General features: G+C 37.1%; 1 protein-coding gene across 1 annotated transcript in view; it reads right to left on the minus strand.

Annotated features, from left to right (window-relative positions):
• MCTP1 (multiple C2 and transmembrane domain containing 1) overlaps window positions 1–23285 on the minus strand; it is a 505394-nt gene that overhangs the window by 259230 nt on the left and 222879 nt on the right. Inside the window, 1 exon segment of the mRNA XM_027606101.2 lies at window positions 19567–19681. Coding sequence (XP_027461902.2) covers window positions 19567–19681 — 115 coding nt within the window.

Consider the following 23285-nt stretch of genomic DNA (forward strand, 5'->3'; position numbering starts at 1 on the left):
GGGAGTACAAATTGAAAATAGAATCTGTCTTAGGTTGGAACAGAGAATAATAATTCAGGGGCAAGGGACGCCTGGGTGGTTCAGTCAGCTAAGTGTCTGCCTTCGGCTCAGATCATGGTCCTGGGGTCCTGAGATCAAGCCCCGCATGGGGCTCCCTGCTCGGCGGGGAGCCTGCTTCTCCCTCTGCCTGCCGCTCTCCCTGCTTGTACTCTCTCTTTCTGAGAAATAAATAAATAAAATCTCAAAAAAAAATATTTCAGGGGCAAAAGAGCACAACAGAAGTCTTTTAATGATGGAGTAATTCAGGGTATACCTTGGGACTTCCTCGGGATAAGTCTCCAAGACCATTTGCATAACCTGAACAAATAACTTAATGTGTATGCATAGAAAATAAGAGCTACATGCCATTATTTGTGTTTAGGACGTAGTGCACTATTTTTGATAAGTCACATTCATGGCTCCTTGAAAGCCTAAAAGCTTTCCCTGTTAAATTTAAGACTGCCTAGAAAGCTTCTTAATGCTGAGTGTGGGTTTTCACAGGGAGTTTTATGGGCTTGCTCTGTTGGCTTAAGGCTCTCCCATTTAATTACATTCTCATTATGAAAGTAAGTAAAAATTACAAAGTCCACAAAACTTGATTTTCTCTTTGCTACTGTCAGAGCCATTGATCCTGTTTGACAGAGACACCGTACACTGTGACAAGCTCTGCGGAAGCCCAAGAATTCCATTCAAATTCCGGCAGTATTGTCCTCCTAGGCTAGTGCTGTGTGTTTATTTTTATATTTCAACTTATTTATTTTCGTTAAAGTTGTTTCCCTATAAATTTATTAAAGTATTTTCTTCCAAGCTAAGGCAAATCTACTTTTCATAGATACTAAAAGCAATGAAGGTTTATATTAACATTTATTCTTGAGATAGCGATATAGCTTTTAAAAATACCTTAATGTTAAAAGATATTGAGGCCTTTTGCTTTTTTCTGGTCTGATTTACAAGTCTTCACAGAATAGCAATGTATCTTCTGAGTCATTTCAATCTTCCCTAACCTCTCCATTTCCTCTTAGAAATGTGACAACTGATTCCTATTGCATTCAAATGATTGCTATCTCAAGAATTAATGAATCTATTTTCCAAATGCTAATGCTTTAGTAAAATGAAAGTGCTCTTTAGCAATTTTGTGCATTGGATGTTGTAAAAACGGTTTTTGGAAGTAGGTTTTTGAAAACAACTTGGCATCTGATAATTTTGTGTGTTCATTTATTTGGTTCTCTACCTTCTAACCTCATTAAGGGAAACTATTTAAGATGTGATTAAGTCCAATGGCTCAGAGAGTGTTTTTTTGTTTTTTTTTTAGTAATATTTTCCAGGAAAGCTGATGGACAATCTGGATAGAAAGACAAGATCCCTTTTGTCTCTTTTTAACTTAGACCAGGTATTAGTTTTCTCTTACAGTGTAACAAATTACAATGAACATAATGACTTAACACACATTTGTTGTCTCGAGGTTTCTGTAGGTCAGGTTTGGCTTAACTGGGAGCTCTGCTCCGGGCCTCAGAAGGCTGAAATCAAGGTGTCAGCTGGGCTGAGCTCTGATCTGGACCTTGTAATCTTTAGGTTGTTGGTAGAATTCAGTTCCTTGCAGTTGTAAGGCTGAAGCCCTTGGCTCTTAGAAGTCATTTCTCTCCATTGTTAGTTCACAACATGGCTGTTTCCTTTTTCAAGGTCAGCAAGAGGATCTCATTATCTCAGGGAGGGCTCCAGTTCCTTTTAGAGGACTCACCTGATTAGGCCAGGGTCACCAAAGATCATATTCCTTAACTGAACTAAAGTTCAGTTGAACTTTAGTTATAGTTGAACTTTAGTTTTAGTTCAGTTATGAACTTAAAGTTCATAAACCTTAACTGATTAACTTAAAGTCAATTGACTGGAAACATTTACTAAATTTGCCAAAAAGTCCCTTCACTTTTGCTGTATAACATAATATACCACAATCACAGGCATGATATCCCCTCATACCCACAGATTCCACCCATGCTAACAGGGACAGAATTAATACAAGGACATGGATCATTAGGGGTCAATTTAATTCTGCTTACACCACATGTCTTAAATCCAATTTTCTTGGACTAGAACTGATCAAGATGTACACAAATGTAAACATGAAATTAGAATAGACATTGGTTCAATGCATAATTTACTATTTTCCAGACCTCATCACAGGCTCTCCAGGTAGAGGCCCAAAGCACAGATAAATTACAGAATTTTACCAACCTGAGGCCCTCCTTGGCATGGCCCAGGTCGCTTTCCCCAGGGACTTCCCCTATTACTCTTCCTACCAATTATGCTGGACTTTTTAAAAGCACTGTGTGCAATGCTTTGTCTTCACAAGGCCATTAACCAGATCCTACCATCCACCTCCAAGCATGACACCTAATTATACATCAGAGCATGGGAAGAAAGAGCCTCATCAATGTATCACAGTGTGAAATCTATGAAGTGATATTCCATGCACTGTTAAGCAATGGCAAACCTAAAATGTTCTTATTTTTGCTAATAAAATTTTAAGAACAATTCCTTGTGTTCTTGTGAAAAATTAAAATGTTAACCTTGTTCAGTTTTTTCCATTACTGGCACTCTCCATCAATATCAAGAGTAATAATTATCCATTTGAGATGTGCTGTCCTTTTACTCTACTGATTAGTTGCTTCTTAAGGATGAGCAAATAAAGTGGTTTCTTGAGATGGAATCTACTCCTGGTGAAGATGCTGTGAAGACTGTTGAAATGACAACAAGAGATACAGAATATGACATAAACTTAGTTGATGAAGCAGCTTCAGGGTTTGAGAGGATTGACTCCAATTTTGAAAGAAGTTCTACTGTGAATAAAATGCTAACAAACAGCTACAGAGAAATTATTTGTGAAAGGAAGAGTCAATCAATGTGGCAAACTTCACTGTTTTCTTATTTTAATAAATTACCACAACCATCCCAATCCTCAGGAACCACCACCCTGATCAACAAGGAGGCAAGAGCCTGAACCAGCAAAAAGATTATAAGTAGCTGAAAGCTCAGATGATGACTAGCATTTTTTAGCAATACACTTTTTTTTTTTTGAGAGAGAGAGAGAGAGAGAATCTGAGTGGGGGGTCAGGGAAGAAAGGCAGAGAGACAATCTTAAGCAGGCTCCATGCCCAGCATGGAGCCCATCGTGGAGCTCAATCTCATGACCCTGAGATCATGACCTGAGCTGAAACCAAGAGTTGGATGCTGAAAATACTGAGCCACCCAGGCACCCCTCGCAATAAACTTATCTTTAAATTAAGGTGTGTACATTGTTGTCTGTTTAGACATAATGCCATTGCACACTTAATGGACTGCAATGTAGTGTAAACATAACTTTTATATGCACTGGGAAACCAAACAATCCCTTTGACTCTTTCTATTGCGATACTCACTTTATTGCAGTGAAACCCAACCCACAATATTTCGGAGTTATGCCTTGTAGATGATCTGAGGGCTTACTTTGTGTCTTCCTCTAACACATTATATGTGGAATCCTATGAAACCTTTAGAACAAGCCTAGGAGGCAGATAATCTCATTACCACATTTTACAGATGAGGCTTAGCTTTTCAGTGACCCACTTCTATCCTTCTGATGACCACTGTCTGCTGTGGCAGAGGCTGCCATTGTCCAGCCATATCCCGTCTGCACTGTCAGCTTTCCTAAACACCAAAGACTTTCTCCCTCCATTCTTTCCTCAAGCAACCATGACTTTCTGTAGTCACAGGAGCATGCTTCACGCATACATGGCCCAGGCCAGTATGATATACCTTCGGAGAGTAGGCCTCAGCAGATGGCAAATGGGAATGGTTAAGTGAATAGTCCATCTTCTTGGTTACTCAACAGGACTTGCTGGGGACATTCTACACCATGTCTCAGAGGTCCCAGAGGTAACCTGATTTTTCACTCATCCTGTACTGACCTCCTTCCCTTCCCTGTGTTATTCTCACCCCTACCACTGCCTCACCCCCAAAGAAACTCAAATCTGTGTCTCAGGCTCTGCTTCTACATAACCTGACCTAAAAAACATGGTCTTTTCTTCTATGACAGACTGCTAATATTATTTAAAATAACTGACTAAAGTTTCAGAACTTTTAAACTTGAATGAATGTACTTTTTGGAAAAGCGATTTATTTTATTCCTATAACTTATACTCAAATTTTCTTTAATAAAGAAGAAAGCTTTGTTCATTCTTTTCTAAATTTAACTAGGAATTATTCTCTGATAACTTCTTTCAATAGGTAATATGTTCTCAAAACACTAGAAAATTTAGAAAAGCTTCAATATACAATTTTGTAGTCAATGCCTCTTGGTACATTTGTTACAAAACCGTAATCCTTTAAAATTTAAGACCACTCATCAGTCTGCATTTGAAAGATGTTTGTGAGGGACAAATTGGTCATTCTTCAACTGTGAGGATCATTTCACTTTAGACCATAATAGTAAAGCAGCTAACATATTCACAATGGGCAATATCCACGCTTAACACAAAGGTGAGACGAATAACAGAGGATTAATAAACAATGAAATACAGTAGAAGCTATAGAGAATGTCCCCTTTTCCCCAGGGCCACTTTCCTCTCATACCAGTAGGACTTGCTTAATAGACGTAGAGGCATGAGTTTACATTTCAAATGGTTGTGAAGATCTAGGAGTCTTCTCTTTTCTCAAGAGAGGATCTGTTCACTTCAGAAAGATATGCTCTTTTTCTCTCTTAAGCAGGGGGGAGGGGGGCTGCTGTGCACCTGTGTTTATAAAACTCCCCAGTTGTGTAAATTTGGGTTCTTCTGCACAGTACAGAGCTCCTGGATACGCAGCTGACATTTGTTCTCATGGCATCTCTCTGAAGGCATAGAGTGAAGCATGGGAAACCAATACTCTAAGGAATAATGTCTGATCTTTGATCTAGAAGCCTCGTGTTTGCTCTCAGAATAAAATAAAGATAGATGCTGAAAACTTGCCAATAAAATGTTCTTAGGCGTGAATCTTCAATATGGCCTGGAGGGAGACTTTTTAATTGCAAAAAAAAATTGCTAGATATTTCTGATACATATTCATAACTAAATTGAAATATTTTCTTTCCACAGTTCTTGGAGGACCCATATGTGGGACAACCCGATCGGGGGGAGACCAGCAATGCAGACGTTGAGAGAATTCACCCGAGGCAGAACAAAGGAGAAAAGTTTATTGAATCCACCTCAAAGGAGCAGCATGCAGGACAGCAGAGGAGAAACTGCGAGGAGGCAGTGGTGGCGGCTGTAATTAAGGGGGAAGGTGAGGAGGTATGGGAACATACGGAATTTTTGGTACCTGTGTCCATTGGTTGGCTAGGGCTTATGGCTATTTTAAGGTGGGTCTCCTAATGGGCCTGTTTGCATTCAGCCTGGTGGTCACTGGGGCCATTCTACCTTACTCAGGCTTCCATCACTCAGGTTGTTTGCCTAAAAGCAGCCTCTACACCACAGAGGTAGTCTGCCTCATAGGAACATCAAAGTCAGCACACATTGGCCTTTGTGTTCCCCTGACCTCGCTCTTTAAGAGCAGCTGTGACCGACAAAATACTAGATTTTTCAAAGACATGACATTTCCAGTTCATGTTCAGAGCTCTCCTGTCAAAGTCTAAGGGCCATTTGAAAGAACTCTTGTTCTGTGGTTATATGGCATCTTGCCATCTAACATGAGGCCTGGGAAAAGTGAAATGGGCCTGAAGTCCTGAGAGAGACTGAGGGGTACCTCAGGGGTTCCAGGAAAAGAAGCTCAGAATGGTTCCACAGGTTTCTAGACAATGTTTCAGACCTGAGGAATTCTGTGGTCTTTGTTTTGTATTTGAGGAGTTCCATGTGGTTGTCTGCTGTCACTGAAGAGTGATCAAAACCCCCAGAAAGGAACTCGAGGATGAGTAAATACTCACTCACTGACGCCTTTTGGCTGAACTATGGTTTGCCCTGGGAGGTTGTTGTACATATGGTTTGTGACCATAGTTTCATTGACTTATTAGTCAAAACTACATATAGTGTTAAAAAAGAAAAAAGCAAGCCCAAATTGGAGTCATTTCCCCCCCATACCAGCAAATCAAGACTTAATATAGTTTCAACCTACTCCAGGAATGTGAGCTTTTAAGAGTCAATCTGAAATTTCCCGCTCAGCACTTGTGTGGCCCTCTGCATGATAGAAACCCTGCTGTTCCCTCTCCCCCCAAAAGAAGTCCTGGGTGAAACAATCGTTTCTTTTGCTAATAACTTCTTGCCCCACCCTCCCTCCCATAAAAATCTTCTATTCTGTACAACTCCTCAGAACAGCTCTCTACTTGCTAGATAGGATGGTGCCTGATTCATGAATTGTTGAATAAAGCCGATTAGGTCTTCAAATTTACTTGGTTGATGTTGCTTTTTAACAATTGCAGTTAGTGGGGTGATTTTCCGAGTGTGACTGTAAGTGATTGCATACGTGTGTGTGTGTGTGTGTGTGGCCAGTGAGATTCTTAGGACATTTATATGATGGTTCTCAAACTTGAGCATGCATCAGAATCACCTAGTTTTCTTAAAACACACATTAATGGGCCCCACACCCAGAGTTTATGATTCAGTGGGTGTCTCGGGGGGGGGGGCCCAAAGATTTGCAAGTTCCAAAGTGATACTGGTGCTGCTCTTCTGGGGACCAAACTTTGAGAATCACTGCTCTATAGCCACACCTGCCCATTTTTTAAGAGCATCTCTAAAAATTAAGGGTGGTTATGCACATTTTAAGAACATGGAGCTAAAGGAGTTAAGTCTACTTAAAAAATGAGAGGAGAAGAGAGAATCTGATTGCCAATTTCACAAGAACTTGAAAAAGAAAGGTGTGCTTTCCTTGCAGAGAGTGAACTAAGAAAATAGTTCTAATTTTATTTTACTATTATTATTTTAATTTTAAAGATCTTATTTATTTTAGAGAGAGTGAGCAGGGGGAGGAGCAGAGGGGAGGGAACAAGAATGGAGCCATTGCAGGGCTTGATCACAGGACCACGAGATCATGACCTGAGCTGAAACCAAGACTCAGGTGCTCAGCTGACTGAGCCACCCAGGTGCCCCAGAAATAGTTCTAATTTTAAAAAGACAAAACAATTGAGCAAGATAACTTTATTCCAAGGGCAAAAGAGCTATCCCCTAAACAATGTTAACACATAATATCTTTTTTGACAAGGTACCTTTGCCTGCCTCCAGAGGGAAATCAACAAGATTGTATGGTCAATATCTCAAATTTAATAGAGCTCATATTTTGATTGGCTTTGAGATTAACAGATGCACATAAATTTAGAACAAGGAGTCTCAAAACCTCCCTCCACGTAAATGGAAGAAAAAAAGTGCTCAAAGGGAATGGCAGAGTTTTAGTTCATGGGTGTCTTGGTCACTAAGATAAAGAACAAAAATTATGCTAATGGCCCAGCCTTAATTAAGAAAACTTTTTCTTTTAAGATTTTAAACCAAGAGTTAAAGATTGTTAGTATTACTTGGTAAATAAATATTAAGTAGTTATAAAAAAGTTCTTTAAGTTGACTTAATTGAGGACTCTTAATTTGCTTGATCACCAAAAATAGTTGAAAGACTTAAATTGTTAAATTTGTCTAAAAAGACAGCTAAATGTGTTCTCTTTGTTTATATCAGAGCAAGATATATAACAATTAATGTAAATCAGATTGATTTTATAATAGGAGGTCTAATTAACTGGAAAATTTGTACACTTGTCTTACAGAACAGGTAAATTATCACTAAAATTTAAGACTGTGGATATAAATATGTATGCAATTAAACTGAATTAGAATAAGTAGTATCTTCATTTAAAAAATACGGGATTTTTTGTTCTTGTATTTTTAAAATTTCATTTTACCTCTGCAAATTTTTAAGGTCTACATTTTTCTAAAGACTTTATTTATTTGAGAGACAGAGAGAGAGAGCGCGCGCGTGCACAAGCTGGGGGGAGGGGCAGAGGCAGAAGCAGACTCCCTACTGAGTAGGGAGCCCAATGTGGGGCTCTATCCCAGGACCCTGGGATCATGACCTGAGCCAAAGGCAGACGCTTAACCGACTGAGCCACCCAGGCACCCCAGGTCTACATTCTATTTCCATTCGTTTACTAGTTATTCTTGACAAGTTTAACATGCCTCCATACATCAACAATTCTGAAGTTCACCCTGCTGAGTAATACAGTCTGTAGAATATTTTTTTCTTTTCATTTTTTAATTTAAATTAATGTATATATCGTGTATTATTAGTTTCAGCTGCAGAGTTCAGTGATTCATCAGTCTTATATAACACCCAGTGCTCGTTACATCCCATTGTAGAATATTTCCAAACCCTCCACTCCTGACTCATAAGTTGTTACCCAGTATTTTCATTTAGTCCTTTAAAAATCACACAAGACATTATAACAATTTTTACTTCATATAAATCATGCTTATTTAATGTTACCTGTAGGTTTACCAATTCCTTTGCTCACTGTTACTCACTAGATCTCACATCTGAGGTTCTTCTTCCTGAAGTAATCTTTCAGAAGCTCTTTCGGTGAAGCTTGACAGTGGCAAATTCTCTCAGATACTAATTACAAAATAGCTTTATTCTGCTTTCAATCTTGGAAGATTATTTTGCTAGGTAGATAACTCGAGGTGGACAATTATGTTCTAATTCCAGATTGATAGGTTCTTTCAGCCCTTCAAAGAGATTATTGATAACTATGTTTTCTAACCCAAGTCATTGTTGTGAAATCTTCAGTCAAACTGTCATTCATATGTAGATCTCTCTTAAAATATTTTTGCCTTTGTGTTCTGGAGTTTTACTATAATGTATCTGGATCCAGAGTTCTGTTATTTATCAAGCCTGCTATAAGTCATGTTTTGGGTACTTACGGATTTATATCCTTTGTCGGAATTGAAAAATTATCATCCATTAACTCAGCAACTATTTCTTCTCCTCTATTCTCATGGAAATTCCTAAACTAGATTTATTATTCTTTTCCCATGTCTCTCAATCCCAGTTGCAGAATTTCTATCTCTTTTTTTTCTTGTATTATGTTCTTGTATGTATGTTATTTAACAAAATATAACGAACATACAGTGTTATATTAGTCTCAGGTGTAACACCCTATTGATTCAATGATTCTATTGCTCAGGGGTCATCATAAGTGTAGTCACCATCTGTCACCAAACAACGTTATTACAATATTATCAACAAATTCCCTATGCTGTAGTTTTCATCTCCATGGCTTATTTATTTTACAACTGGAAGTTGATACTTCTTAATCTCCTTTATATATTCTCCCATTTTCCCACACACTTCCCCTCTGGGAACCACCAGTTTGTTCTCTGTATTTAAGCATCTGTTTGTTTCTTTGTTTCATTTTTTAGATTCCACATATAAATGAAATCACACAGTATTTGTTTTTCTCTGTCTGATTTAGCATAATATCCTCTCGGTCCATCCATGTTGTCACAAATGACAAGATCTCATTTTTTTATGGCTGAGTAGTATTTCATTATAGATGTATATCACACGTTTATTCATTCATTCATCTATTTACTCTCATATCTTAGCTATTGTAAATAATGCTGCAATAAACATATGGGTGCATATATCTTCTTGAATTAGTGTTTTTGTTTTCTTTAAGGAAATATCCAGTAGTGGAATTATTGCATCATATGGTAGTTCTATTTTTTCATTTTTGAGGAAACTTCATACTATTTTTCACAGTGGCTGCACCAATTTACATTCCCACCAACTGTGTGCAAGTGTTCCTTTTTCTCTACATCCTTGCCAACATTTATTCCTTATCTTTTTTATTGCAGCCATTCTGACAGGTGTAAGGTGATATCTCATTGTGGTTTTGATTTGTATTTCCCTAATAATTAGTGATTCAAGTATAGTTGTTTTAAACTTCAGACAATGCTGCATGCTATTCCATTTGGATTCTTCCTTGAATAAAATTTTACAGTTCCGGTAAGTTTTTAGTATCAACCATAGTTGTATTATTTTATATACTTAAGCTAAATTAAAATGGAGACAGAGTAAAGATACTTTAACTCCACAAAGTAGTGTTGTTTTTTTTTTTTAAATAGACTTTGATTTTTAGAGAAGTTTTAGTTTCATAGCCAAATTGACTGGCAAGTACAGAGAGTTCTTTATACTCTTTGCTCCCAACACATGCCTGGCATTCCTCACTATCAACATCCTCCACAACAGTGGTACATTCGTATCAGTGAATCTACACTGACACATCATTATCACTCAGAGTCCATAGTTTCCATCAGGGTCACTGAGTAGTTTTTATTTACATATTTTGTCAACATGTAAATATATTTGAAATGTAAATAGCCTTCAAATTATAAGGATAACATCAATGCAGTATAAACAATGTCTTATGCTTTACAAAATTATATTCAATCTCTAAAATGTATCACCTATCATTTCATATATATGCATGTATATTTAAGATACATACATATTGGGCGCCTGGGTGGCTCAGTTGGTTAAGCGACTGCCTTCGGCTCAGGTCATGATCCTGGAGTCCGGGGATCGAGTCCCACATCAGGCTCCCTGCTCAGCAGGGAGTCTGCTTCTCCCTCTGACCTTCTTCCCTCTCGTGCTCTCTATCTCTCATTCTCTCTCTCAAATAAATAAATAAAATCTTAAAAAAAAGAAATATGTAATCATTTAAAAAAAAAGATACATACATATTGAGGAAATTTAAAATTGTTTTTTACAGATACCAGATCAATTGTTGCCAGAAGTGTATGGAGAAAATTAACCACAAAAGACCATAAAGGAACTTTCTGGGGTGATGGAAATGTTCTATGTTTTTGGTTTGGTGCTAGTTATGACTGTATTTTTCTGTCAAACTCATCAAACTGGAAGTTGTACTCTATGTAAATTATATCTCAATAAATGTAATTTGAAAAAAAAACTAAATACAATTATTTGTTAAAAAGCTTTGTGTAATAGAGGACTGGTAATTCAGAAAGAGAAATGGTCACTGAGTGTAAAGTCTGTTCTCAACACAAGGTAGTAAAACATGATTGACTTTCTGCATAGATGGAAGGTTTTGCTTCACCCAAACTGAACACATCTCTCAAAAAGGTCTACTTTTACTCGCTTTTGAGTAGTTTATGACCATGGTCAGTTGTTTAAGAAAAAAATAAAAGGCAAACGGAAAGAATAGTAAGGGGTGGTCATGTCTAGACAACTTAAAACAGCTAAATGATTTGTTGTTCTACCTTTGTTGTTACGGTTGCTATAAAGTGCTGTTACTTTGGTTAATAACACAGGTGAGGCTGTAACTACTTCTCAACCTTTCTGAGTACTTGTGTGCCAGTGCAAAAATTCTTTTGATTCTGCTGTTCTCCAGGGTCAGGTCCTAAATTCAGACTAATAAAACTGACAATGCGTTTTTATACTGACTCTGGTGTTTCCTAAACAGCTCCTAGGTAGCTCCAAAGGCTTGGAATCACCTTGCCTTGAACCCCTTCCTGGGCACTTACGAGCAAGGAGGGACTGTCTGGTACAATTAGGCACAACTGGAATACCCTGTACTTTCTTAATTTTCTCAATGTTTGCCCCTTCTTCTTGAGAATATGACCTTCGGCTATTCTATTTCTCTGCTAAACTGAATAGATAGTATGTCAACTATGTTGCTAGGCAGCAAATGGTAAAAATGATCTCCTAGTTGGCAAATTTCATCTGGCATGGGAGAAATAGAAACACGTGAACGAAGCTATATCTTTTGGCTTCCCTGAGTGTAACGATTCTTGTAACTGGGCATGTCCATAAAAAGCTACATCTACGGAACACCTGGGTGGCTCAGTAGGTTAAGCATCTTGATGTATTGTGCCCATAGAGAGAAATATTCTCAGGAATTTAGTTATATACTCCCTGAAATTGGATCATATGAAATATACAAAATTACCCTTTCCACAAAATCTCAGGTAGAAGTTCACTCTCAGGGTTTAGTAACTGTATGGCCTTAGTTATATTAACATGTAGCAAGGGAATCTTTGTATGTCAATGAATGATGTTTTTTGCACTTCTGAAAATAAGATAGGAAAAACAGAACATATGTATTCTTCAGAAGCTTATATAGTATAAAATATACGTATATATGTGCGTGTGTGTGTGTGTATGTATAGCTTTACTTCAGATCACAGACTACGTGAAATAGCTATTACTAAAACCCTGAGTCACTGTGATATTTTTTTTTAATTCCCCAATGGTAGGAAACTGGTGAAAGGAATGCCATTTCACAGGCATATATGTGATTGTGTCTGTATTGGGTAAAACAAGCTATACCTGATTCCACCTGTTGTAAGAAATGTAAAAAAACCAATTGACTAAAAACATATTCAATTCACCCTCTTAACCCAAAAAGGTAACATGACAGACCTTTTCTTGATCACAGCAGCTCATTAAAGCCTGTAAATCTGAAGAAGGAGCTACCAAAAAAAGCATCTCAAACCTGCTCAGAGGGCACCGTCGTTAAGCGTCTGCCTTCAGCTCAGGTCATGATCCCAGGGTCCTGGGAACAAGCCCCGCTTCTCCCTCTCCCACTCCCCCTGCTTGTGTTCCTGTTCTCGCTATCTCTCTCTCTCTCAAATAAATAAATAAAATCTTAAAAACAAACAAACAAACAAACCTGCTCAGATAAACCTTCCTCTGATGATACAAATTGCATTCTCCTTCCTGGAAAAAAGGAATGCTTACAACACTTAATTTTCTGATCAACTTTAATGGGACTAGAATTTTTTCTAGGAAGCATCAGTATATATAGTATGTCTTTAGAATGGGGACCCTTTTCAGAGTGAAATGAACCACTATTAACAATTATGCCAACTAACAGTTAAAAAAAAACCCTGCCCCCAGGCAAACCAGGATATATGGCCATTCTACCACAGAGGAAATTCCTAAGGGTCAAAACCAAAGACGACCCTAACACTGAAAGGTGAGTGAATGTGTTGGGGTGGCACCTGCCCCTACAGCCAACCGTGTGAAGATTAGAGGAAATATACGTAAACACCAAATATCGTCCCTGAGGCATAATTCACACTCAGAGAATAACTCTCTTGAAAAGTTCTCATAAATTACATCTAATGACAAAATTGCTGGCAGGCCCTCCAACTTGAAAAGGGCTTATTTATACTTAGAATACAGAATATGTTTTATAAAATTGAATTTATTTTGGGAAAAAAATGCTTTCCAATCATTTCCTCGGATCTGGCTGTCTGTAACTGATATAAGGTCTTGGTTAGAGAGGTTTCATTAAACTGTGAGAAAAGTGAAGCTTGCAGGGGAAAACCGTCTAGATCCTTTCCCATCCCCAGGTTTCTATAATTCTTACTCCAGCTTGAAAACACTGTTCTCAGAGCATCTGGAAACTTTCTTTGGCGAGGTGACACATCAGACCCACAGAGTAGAGTGACTGGAGTTCTCTAACTCTACTCAGTGTAGGGACTTTTTTTTTTTTTTAATTTTTATTGTGTTAATCACCATACATTATATCATTAGTTTTTTTTAAATTTTTTATTGTTATGTTAATCACCATATATTACATCATTAGTTTTTGATGTAGTGTTCCATGATTCATTGTTTGTGCATAACACCCGGTGCTCCATGCAGAATGTGCCCTCTTTAATACCCATCACCAGGCTAACCCATCCCCCTACCCTCCTCCCCTCTAGAACCCTCAGTTTGTTTTTCAGAGTCCATCGTCTCTCATGGTTCATCTCCCCCTCCGATTTCCCCCCTTCATTCTTCCCCTCCTGCTATCATCATCATCATCATCTTCTTCTTCTAACATATATTGTATTATTTGTTTCAGAGGTACAGATCTGTGATTCAACAGTCTTGCACAATTCTCAGCACTTCTAACATTGTTATAGATAGAGTCACAATAAACAAGTTCACATAGATCACTTTTTTTTTCTGCAGATGATCTAATGCCTCATTCAAATGTTTTTGCCACAGTTTACTTTAGTTCTAAGACCTTCTTTAGATGACATAAAATATGGATCACTTTTCTGATTATTTAAATTTATTCCTAGTGTCTGAAGAGAATCAGTTGTCCTCTGTAGTGGAATGACTTGGGTTCTCCCAAAGATAGTCTAAGTCCTAACTCCATGCCTATGAATGTGACCTTATTTGGAAATAGGGTCTTTGTAGATGTACTTCAGGTATGAATCTTGAGATGAGATCATCCTGGATTTAGGGTGGGCCCTAAATCCAATGACTGTCCTTATGAAAGAAAGTGGGGAGAGACTGGAGACTTGGAGACACGGAGGCAAATGCCCTGTGAGGATGGAAGCAGAGGTCGGAGTGATGCTGCCACAAGCCAAGGAATGTCTGGAATCAACAGAAACTAGAAGAGGCAGGGAAGAACTCTTCCCAAGAGCCTTTGGAGGGAGTGTTCCCCTACCACACCCTTGACTGACTCCTGGACTCCAGAGCTGTGAGATAATAAATTTCTGTTGTTTTAAGCCACCAAATTTGCACTAAATTGTTAAAGCAGACCTAGAAAATTAATACATCTTCCATGGTACAAATTACAAGAAATCAAATTGTAGGCAATTGCTATCACCAGATATAAGTACACAGATTGCTCTTACTTTTCTAACAATGCAAATAACCATGTCAAGACATTACATTCAAATGTGACAGATTATAATATGGTCCTGAAAAACCCAAGCCAACTAAAATATAAATGGCATTTTTCTAGTAATAACTAGACATGACGATTGTCACAGGGCTGCCAGATAAAATAAGGAACTCAGTTAAATTGAAATTTCAGATAAACAATACATAACATTTAAGTGAAGTATGTCTTAAATATTATATAAAATATATTTATTTGACAAATTTTTATTATTTTTTTATTAAAGTTGACATGTAATATTGTGTAAGTTTGAGGAGTTCGGTGTGTTTAAATTTATAAATTGTCATATGTTGTCATTGTAGCAATACCATATTACATAGTTATAGTACAATATTATTATCTATATTCATTATACTGTGGATTAGATGAGATGTATTTATACTAAAAGTAATGTGTTGTTTATCTGAAATTCACATTTAATGAGGTATCTTGTATTTTTATTTGCTAACTCTGGAACCCTACGATGGCAGCAGAGAGATTGTACATATTACTCCAAATCACATAGCTAATAGAATGTGGAGTTTGGCTTTGAAATTATGTGCATCATACTCTTCAAGATCATGTGTTTCTAGTTCATAGACACAATAAAACTTAGCACAATGCAGAAGCATTGCAAGAAGTCATCTACTTGTTCTGTAAAAAGGGTTATAAAAATGGAAGAATGTATTATTTGTTTCAGAGGTACAGGTCTGTGATTCATCAGTCTTACACAATTCACAGCGCTCACCATAGCACATACCCTCCCCAATGTCCTTCACCCAAACACCCCATCCCTCCCACCCCCCACCACTCCAGCAACCCTCGGTTTGTTTCCTGAGATTAAGAATTCCTCATAGCAGTGAGGTCATATGATACATGTCTTTCTCTGGGGGGAAATCGGAGGGGGAGACGAACCATGAGAGACTGTGGACTCTGAGAAACAACCTGAGCCTTCTAGAGGGGAGAGGGGAGGGGGGATGGGTTAGCCCAGTGATGGGTATTAAAGAGGGCACATATTGAATGGAGCACTGGGTGTTATACGCAAACAATGAATCATGGAACACTGCATCAAAAACGAATGATTTTTCTCACTTTGAACTACCCATCCCCATTTAACTGTCCTGGATGTATATAAATTCACAAGTGTAAAGTCACCCAATACGACCTATCCAGTCACATGCTTAACACATCTGCCATTCAGAGGCGGGTCTAAGATAAATTTTAATCAGTCTGATACTTAACTCAAGTTGTTTCCTTTTTTTTAAATATCTCCTCTCATATCTACTCAATAAAAAAGTCATAAATGTCAGGCCAAGTAAGTAAAACAGTGAAGCTGAATTGGAGTTCGCATTTTAAACACATGTAGATATTCTTCACTTTCACAAAATATTTTTTTTCCCATTTTTCTTAATAATATGGCCCTCTTGCACATATTGCATGGAGCACTGGGTGTTATATGCAAACAATGAATCATGGAACACTACATCAAAAACTAATGATGTAATTTATGGTGATTAACATAACATAAAAAATTTTTTAAAATCTTAAAAAAAAAAAGAATATGGCCCTCTTGTTCTACTTCAAAAAATTCCTCTTTGTGGCAGAGACAACCACACAGAGAAATTTGCAGCTGTAGGAAAGACAGTGTGTGTGAACAGTGCCATCCAGACTGACAACTCTGGAGACATGGAACCATGGGACGAGATCATGCGCCCCATGTCCACAGGACAGCTACTACTCAGGTCAGATAATTAGCATTGTATATTGTCAGAGTATGTCTGATATTTTCTCATGATCACATTGACTCTATGCATTTTTTGATGAGAATGTCAGAGAAATGATGTGCCTTTCTCAGTGCATCATATCAGGAGGTCCATGATATCTGTCTCTTATTACACTTGGGTAAGGTGGTATCTTCCAAGTCTCTCAATTGTAAAGTTACTATTTCCTCCTTTGTAATTCATATGTAAATTGTTAGGAAATACTTTTAAATGATGCAAATATCCCATTTCTCATCATAATTTTGCACATGTAATTTTAGCATCAATTGATGATTTTTGCCTGCAAAATGTTACTGTGTTGTTTGTTAAAAGGTGATTTTCTATTCTTATTTTCCCTTCTACATTTGTTCATTGGAATTCTACCATAAAGAAAAGCTGCACCTTCTCTCCCACTTATTTATTTATTCAGTTATTTACTTACCAGCATGAACTCATATTATTCGATGGATTAGAATTCATTATTATCATCATTTATTTTGTTGCTGAAATTGTCCAAGTTTTGATTACTAGGAGCTCTTTTAAGTTGGCTTCTATGTTGTTTTGACATCATGCCATCAATTTTTTATTACTTCCTTACTTTCTGGGACTGCAAAATATTCCAGGCTCTTCTTGCACTTTCCCTGGCCCAGATCTGCAATCAACCACTTCTCCAGGAGCACTGCTTACTTTTCTTGGGAAAATTGTATTTAGAAACCAAAATCTGGGCTCAACCTGCGTCGATTGCTACTCTGTCATTACACATTTGCAATTGTTTCTAGGCCCTCTCAGCAGATAGATCTAGGAAACACACACACGCACATGCACACACACACACCTCTATGCATTATAATTTCGGTCTATCTGTATATGTATTAAAAACCATTAGTTCATACTGATGCCCCTCTAAAACCAGAAGGTTCTTTGCAGCTTTTCCTTGTTCTATTTTTGTAACTTCTTTCTCCAACAGTGGAAAAACTGGCTCTCATTACCTACAATATATTTACTTATTTGTTCAGTCCCAGTATACACATTAAGTAGTTTCAGAACTGGTAGTCATGCTCTAGAGTACATCAAGGATAGTGCTTTTTTTTGTCTTGAGTTTTATGGTGTATAATCCAAATATTGTTTCATATGATCAGAGAAAAATCACTTCCTCCTCATCCTTTTTACCCCATTCCCATCACTCATTCTTGACACCTGTTCTTACCTATATTATGTATGTTATTAATCTCATTAGTTTCTGGATTTTACTTCCAATATTTCTTTTTGAATAAATGAACAGATAATGCAGAATTTCTTATACTCCCCCTTTCTTACATTCCATATTGTCAATAATCTTTTGTACTTTGCCTTGTCAATAATATCCTGTAACTCTTATCTGTTTTTCTTTTTAAAGATTTATTTATTTATTTGGGGGGGTGTTGCAGAAGGAGAAGGAGAGAGACAATCTCAAGCAGACTCCCTCCTGAGTGAGGAGCTTGATGAGGGGCTCAATCCCACGACCCTGAGATCATGACCTGAGCCGAAATAAAGAGTCAGATGCTTAAGTGACTGAGCTACCCAGGCACCCCCCTGTAACTCTTTTCATATCAATTCCTAGAGATTTTCTTTATTCTTTATTTTATAGCTGCATAATATTTCATCATGCGGATGTACCATGTTTTGTTTAACCACCTCGCCTATGTATAGGCATTTTATAATTACAAACAATGTTGTATTAAATAATTATGGGCATATGTATTTAATATTGTTGGGAGGGCATATCTAGGACTAAAATTTTGATCTCCTGATGGCTGATTCAATTCTGTTTTAAATCAAATGATGCAACAGAATGTAATTAAGACTACTCCTCAAACTAAAAAATGTAGTACACGTATATACAACCAAATAATATTGTATTAATAGCATTATTTTCTTTCTCTAATCTAATTGTAACTGATTTTGAGACAAGCAGTTCAGTTCAATAAAAATTTGTCCTCGACTACTTAGCCAGATGGTTAATTTTGAAAATTAAATGTGTTAAAATTCTACATTTCTAGTCACACCTTCATTCACTAGTTTTTACTAAAAAATTAAATCTATTAGTTGTACAGTTTCTAGTCTTTAAAAACCCACTATTATACTAAATTATTTTCTCCATTTTATTCTTGTAGAGACAAGAGATAGAATTATAAACTGTAGTCGTAATTTGGTTCCTTCCAAACCCTAAGTGTGGATGTCAAATAGGGTGGGAGCAGACAAATGAGACTGCATGATGTCAGGAGCACTTTTCAGGTTGTCTGACACCTGTTAGAGGCTTAGGGGCTCTCCCCACTTCCTTGTTGGAGGAGTTACACTCAAATTCAGCTTCGTATGGAATTGGAATTGTGGGTCTTCAGGCCCCTCAGGTCTCCACACTCTGAATAGCTAGTGTTTTGAACTGTGAACAGGATGCTCCACAGTCTACCTAGCGTCCATCCGCAGGGCTGCCTCTCATGTGGGTTCAAGGAATCCCTAATGTAGCCCAGGCTAGTTCACCAGGAGACTGCCTTGAGATTTGGAAACCAGAAACTAGAGAGTGTTTTCCTTGTCTCTTCTTTCATCATTGACTACAAAGACCTACCATGAGACTACTGCCAGGTCCAACCAAGCCTCAGAAAAATCACTGGTGGGAATCTCCAAAGTTTTGGCGAAATGTCTGTCCTGGATTCTGCAATGTCAGCAGATTCAACTGTGCAAATCTATGCAGCAACAAGAATTTCAGGTCTGCCAAATGGTTACTTCTGATATGGCTCCAAATATGTGCTTCATCTACTAACCAATTATGTCACTGATAATATATAAGGCAGAGTCTAATATGTCAGCAGTTTAGTAGGGACCATACTGTTTGGGACAGGACCAGTTCAGATTTTTTGAATTTGCATCATAACCTCTTTCTCCGTGATCACAGGAGTAAATAAAGCTTCAACCCATATTGCTGAACCCAACCTTCCAAAAATTATAATACTAAAGGTGATTTTTTTTTTTTTTTTTTTTTTTTTTACTGAAGCAAACGTAAGGAAAAAAAAATTTGTCAAAAACACATAAAATAAGTTTCTAGGTGGTGGTGTTCTTATGTTCTTACCTCCTCGATCTCGGGCAGCTAAACTTTGACCCCTTCTTAATGTAATGTCCAATTGGTACATTCCGGGATCAGCCAAGGGGACATCTGCATTACTGGTTCCAGCAGTATTTATTTTCTGAAAAACAAGAAATATACAAAATATTAAATTTATTATCTCTTTCCTATTTTCTCTAGTGGGGGCCATATATAGCTTCACTCAAACTGGAAGAATTAGTTAATAAAATGAATCATCTTGTGCGTTCCCATGCCATAATCACCTAGTTCTCTGAAGGTTTTTAAATTCAGGAAATTCTTTAGACTCAAAAAAAAAAACACCATGACACTTATAGGAATTCTTGTTTTAACTCAGATTCAAGATAACAAATATAAGATGAAAAACATTCCCCATGGGTAGCCCCACATAATTCAACAAAGCAAGACTACATAGGAATAGTGTCTGAAGTAAAAATACAATCAGTGATGAATGGAGAATAAAGGTATGCAAGAACAGTTCATTTCCATACAAGTGAGCTGACAAAGTGATTTATTCAGGTAACTGTGTTGACTCATTTATCTATGCAAAAGGGTCATACTGATGGATTACACATTTCTATTTCAATCCCAGCATAAAATATGATGTAATTATACAGAAATAAATTTACCCAGTATTTTTGACAGTATTTGCAAGAAATAAATACTCAGTGGGACTAAATTTCTAATGCTGCTTTCTGTAGAATAAAAGTGCACAAGCTATTTCTAGAACTAAACATTTTTGCAATCCTACCCCTATAGGATATCTTTAGTAACAATATACTATTAATTTACAGGCATTAAGTTAAATAAACACTTGCAAGGAGAATAGCTATATTAAAACAACACAAAAGAAACAATAAAAATTGTATAGGTCACATTTTATACTTTATGCCACTTTGAATACAATAGGAAAATTGACTTTTCTTTACATATTGAAATTATTTTAAATTCCTATATTTTTTCTTCCAATTCAAAAAGAAATATTCTTTTGTTTTGGAATAATATGCATGGATAAGGTAAAAATTTAGATGCCGGTCTGACTCTTCTAATTCTACAGTTCATATGAAATACAATTATAAAGCAGCTTTCCCCCCCCTATGCTTCAAGACCAAGAAAGCAGCTTTCCTATAGGAGCAATTATCATTTAAAACAAGAAGCAGCACAACTTTGACAGATAACCCAAACTCCTCATCTCTCCTCTGGTAACAATAAGAAAGATTCCACTTCTTTTCATGGTACCCCTGTTCCTACATATGACACCATGGTTCCCACAGTGGCTCAGGCTAGAAATCAATGAGCTCTCCTTGACTTCCTCATTTCCCTCTCCACCACATGCACAAAGTTGCTAAATCCCATCCACTCCGTTTCCACCACCATTCCATCTCCCAATTGTCTTTATTTTTAATTATTTATTGTTATGTTAATCACCATACATTACATCATTAGTTTTTGGTGCAGTGTTCCATGATTCATTGTTTGTTCATAACACCCAGTGCTCCATGCAGAACGTGCCCTCTTTAATACCCATCACCAGGCTAACCCATCCTCCCACCCCCTCCCCTCTAGAACCCTCAGTTTGTTTTTCAGAGTCCATCGTTTCTCATGGTTCATCTCCCCCTCTGACTCCCCCCCCTCATTCTTCCCCTCCTGCTATCTTCTTCTTTTTCTTTTAATTCCTATTACCCCTAATTTGGATCCAGCCTTCGACAAGAGAGCAACAAAGGTGAGATGATTGTCTTGCTCTTCTCTCAAACATTGGCTTTTCCCACCTCCTTGGCGTTACCAATTCTAACGATTTAGGGTATATCCTTCCACATGTTGAAGGGCTTGTACAAACACAGACACATATAGGTTTATTTTTCTTTTGTTGAGTTTTCAGTTTTTGTCTTTTAAAAAGATAGTACTATATTTTGCCTATTATTTCACAATTTATTTAACTTAAAAATGTCACGGGCACTTCGCTAATCAATACATATGGATCTATTTTTTTTCAAGGTACATCATTTTCCACAGTGTGGGGGTACCGTAATCATAATTTCTTCAATTATTTCTCTATTGATGAACACGTGAGCTGGTTTCGGTACTTGCCACTATGAGGACTTGCACTTTTATTTCACTGATAGGATGAATTTTTCCAAAAAAGTTTATATAGTTCACATTACTATTGGAAGTATACAAGACACGTATTTCCCATATCCTAGCTAACATCGGATGTTACCAATTTTCAAGTTTGGAGGGCAAAAAATGTTCTCTCCCTTAAATATACATTTCCAGAACTATGGTAGGGTGTCTTGTAACTAATGTAAATGACAAGAGTGATAGCTGTTCACTACACCACACAGGAGATGCCAACTTGGAAAGACAGGAAGCCAATCAAGGCCTTCTAAACAACTTTTTGTAAAACAGTTTGTATGTGGGTCTAAAATAAGCAAAATTTAAATTCAAATCCAGAAAGCATTTGTTAAAGCTCCAAGTATGTTCCAAGCCTTTTGTTAGGTTCTTGTGTATACATTATTTCAAAATAAACAAGCCCATTAATAAATACTTGCTATAGATAGATTTACCACTTTCTAAGAAATGTAATAAAATCTATAGGGAAGGAGACATATTCCACCCACTCTGCATCCTCTCTAGTATTTTGATAGGTATTTTAAAGGCAGAAAAGTCTGAATGTTCAGATGGCTGCATATTTTGTAGTTTTCATTGTTCTATGCAGTTCCTCTTGAAGTTTAGAGTTAATAATTTATAGGGTACCTGGTATAATATTTTAAAATGTATATTATACTATATGGGCCAGGAAGGAATTTTCAAAGATAATTTTAACTGTATTAGGTTTTTCACTTTTGTTGTTTTAGAATTTAATACTTGGTTAAGAGAGAACTTCACTGGACTTATATTTACTGGCTTTTTAAAGCCTGAATAATATTATTCTGTGTGTGTGTGTGTGTGTGTCTGTGTGTGTGTGTGTGTGTGTGTGTGTCACATTTTCTTTATCCATTCATCCAATGATAAGCATTTAGGTTGTTTTTATCTTGGCTATTGTGAACAATGCTATAATGAACTTGGGAATGTAGACCTCTTTCCAAGATACTGATTTCCTTTCCTTTGAATAAATACCTGCCTTCCTCCTCTTGTTATCTGTGTCTTCCTTCCCAGTCTTCAAGGGTCATTTCATTAGCACTTATATCTTTCTTGTCCATTATCACATTCTATCTCAAATGCCATATTTGCCATTTTAGATTGTAAACTTTTAAAATCAGGGAATAGGGTGTTAAAGAACAAATTGTGACAGAAGCAATGAAAATAGAAAGATGTCTTTTTTTTTTTTGATGTCTTTAAGGACACATGATCTGGCTGAACAGACACAGACATGGGGATGAATGACAAAGTTGGGTTTCATATGTGGTTTGTTTCCTCTCTTTTTCTGTTTTGGCACCTTCTGTCATGAGGAACCTAAGTATACCCTTAGAATCTTTTTCTAATATATAGTGCTATAGGCTGCCATTACCAATTAGTCAAAATTGGCACTTATAATGAAACCCTGTCCCCTCAAGAGCTGTAATTAAAGACAGACTGCCGTAGTGGAGTTATTAAGCCACTGAGAGAACAGGAAAGAAAGACCAATTACAATGTGAGAAGAATCTGAGGTGACCTCAGAGAGAGGTCAATGGATCAGCGTGTGAAAATATGGGTGGGACGTTGACAAA

The sequence above is a fragment of the Zalophus californianus genome, chromosome 5 (assembly GCF_009762305.2).
Source record: "Zalophus californianus isolate mZalCal1 chromosome 5, mZalCal1.pri.v2, whole genome shotgun sequence".
Classification (NCBI taxonomy): domain Eukaryota; kingdom Metazoa; phylum Chordata; class Mammalia; order Carnivora; family Otariidae; genus Zalophus; species Zalophus californianus.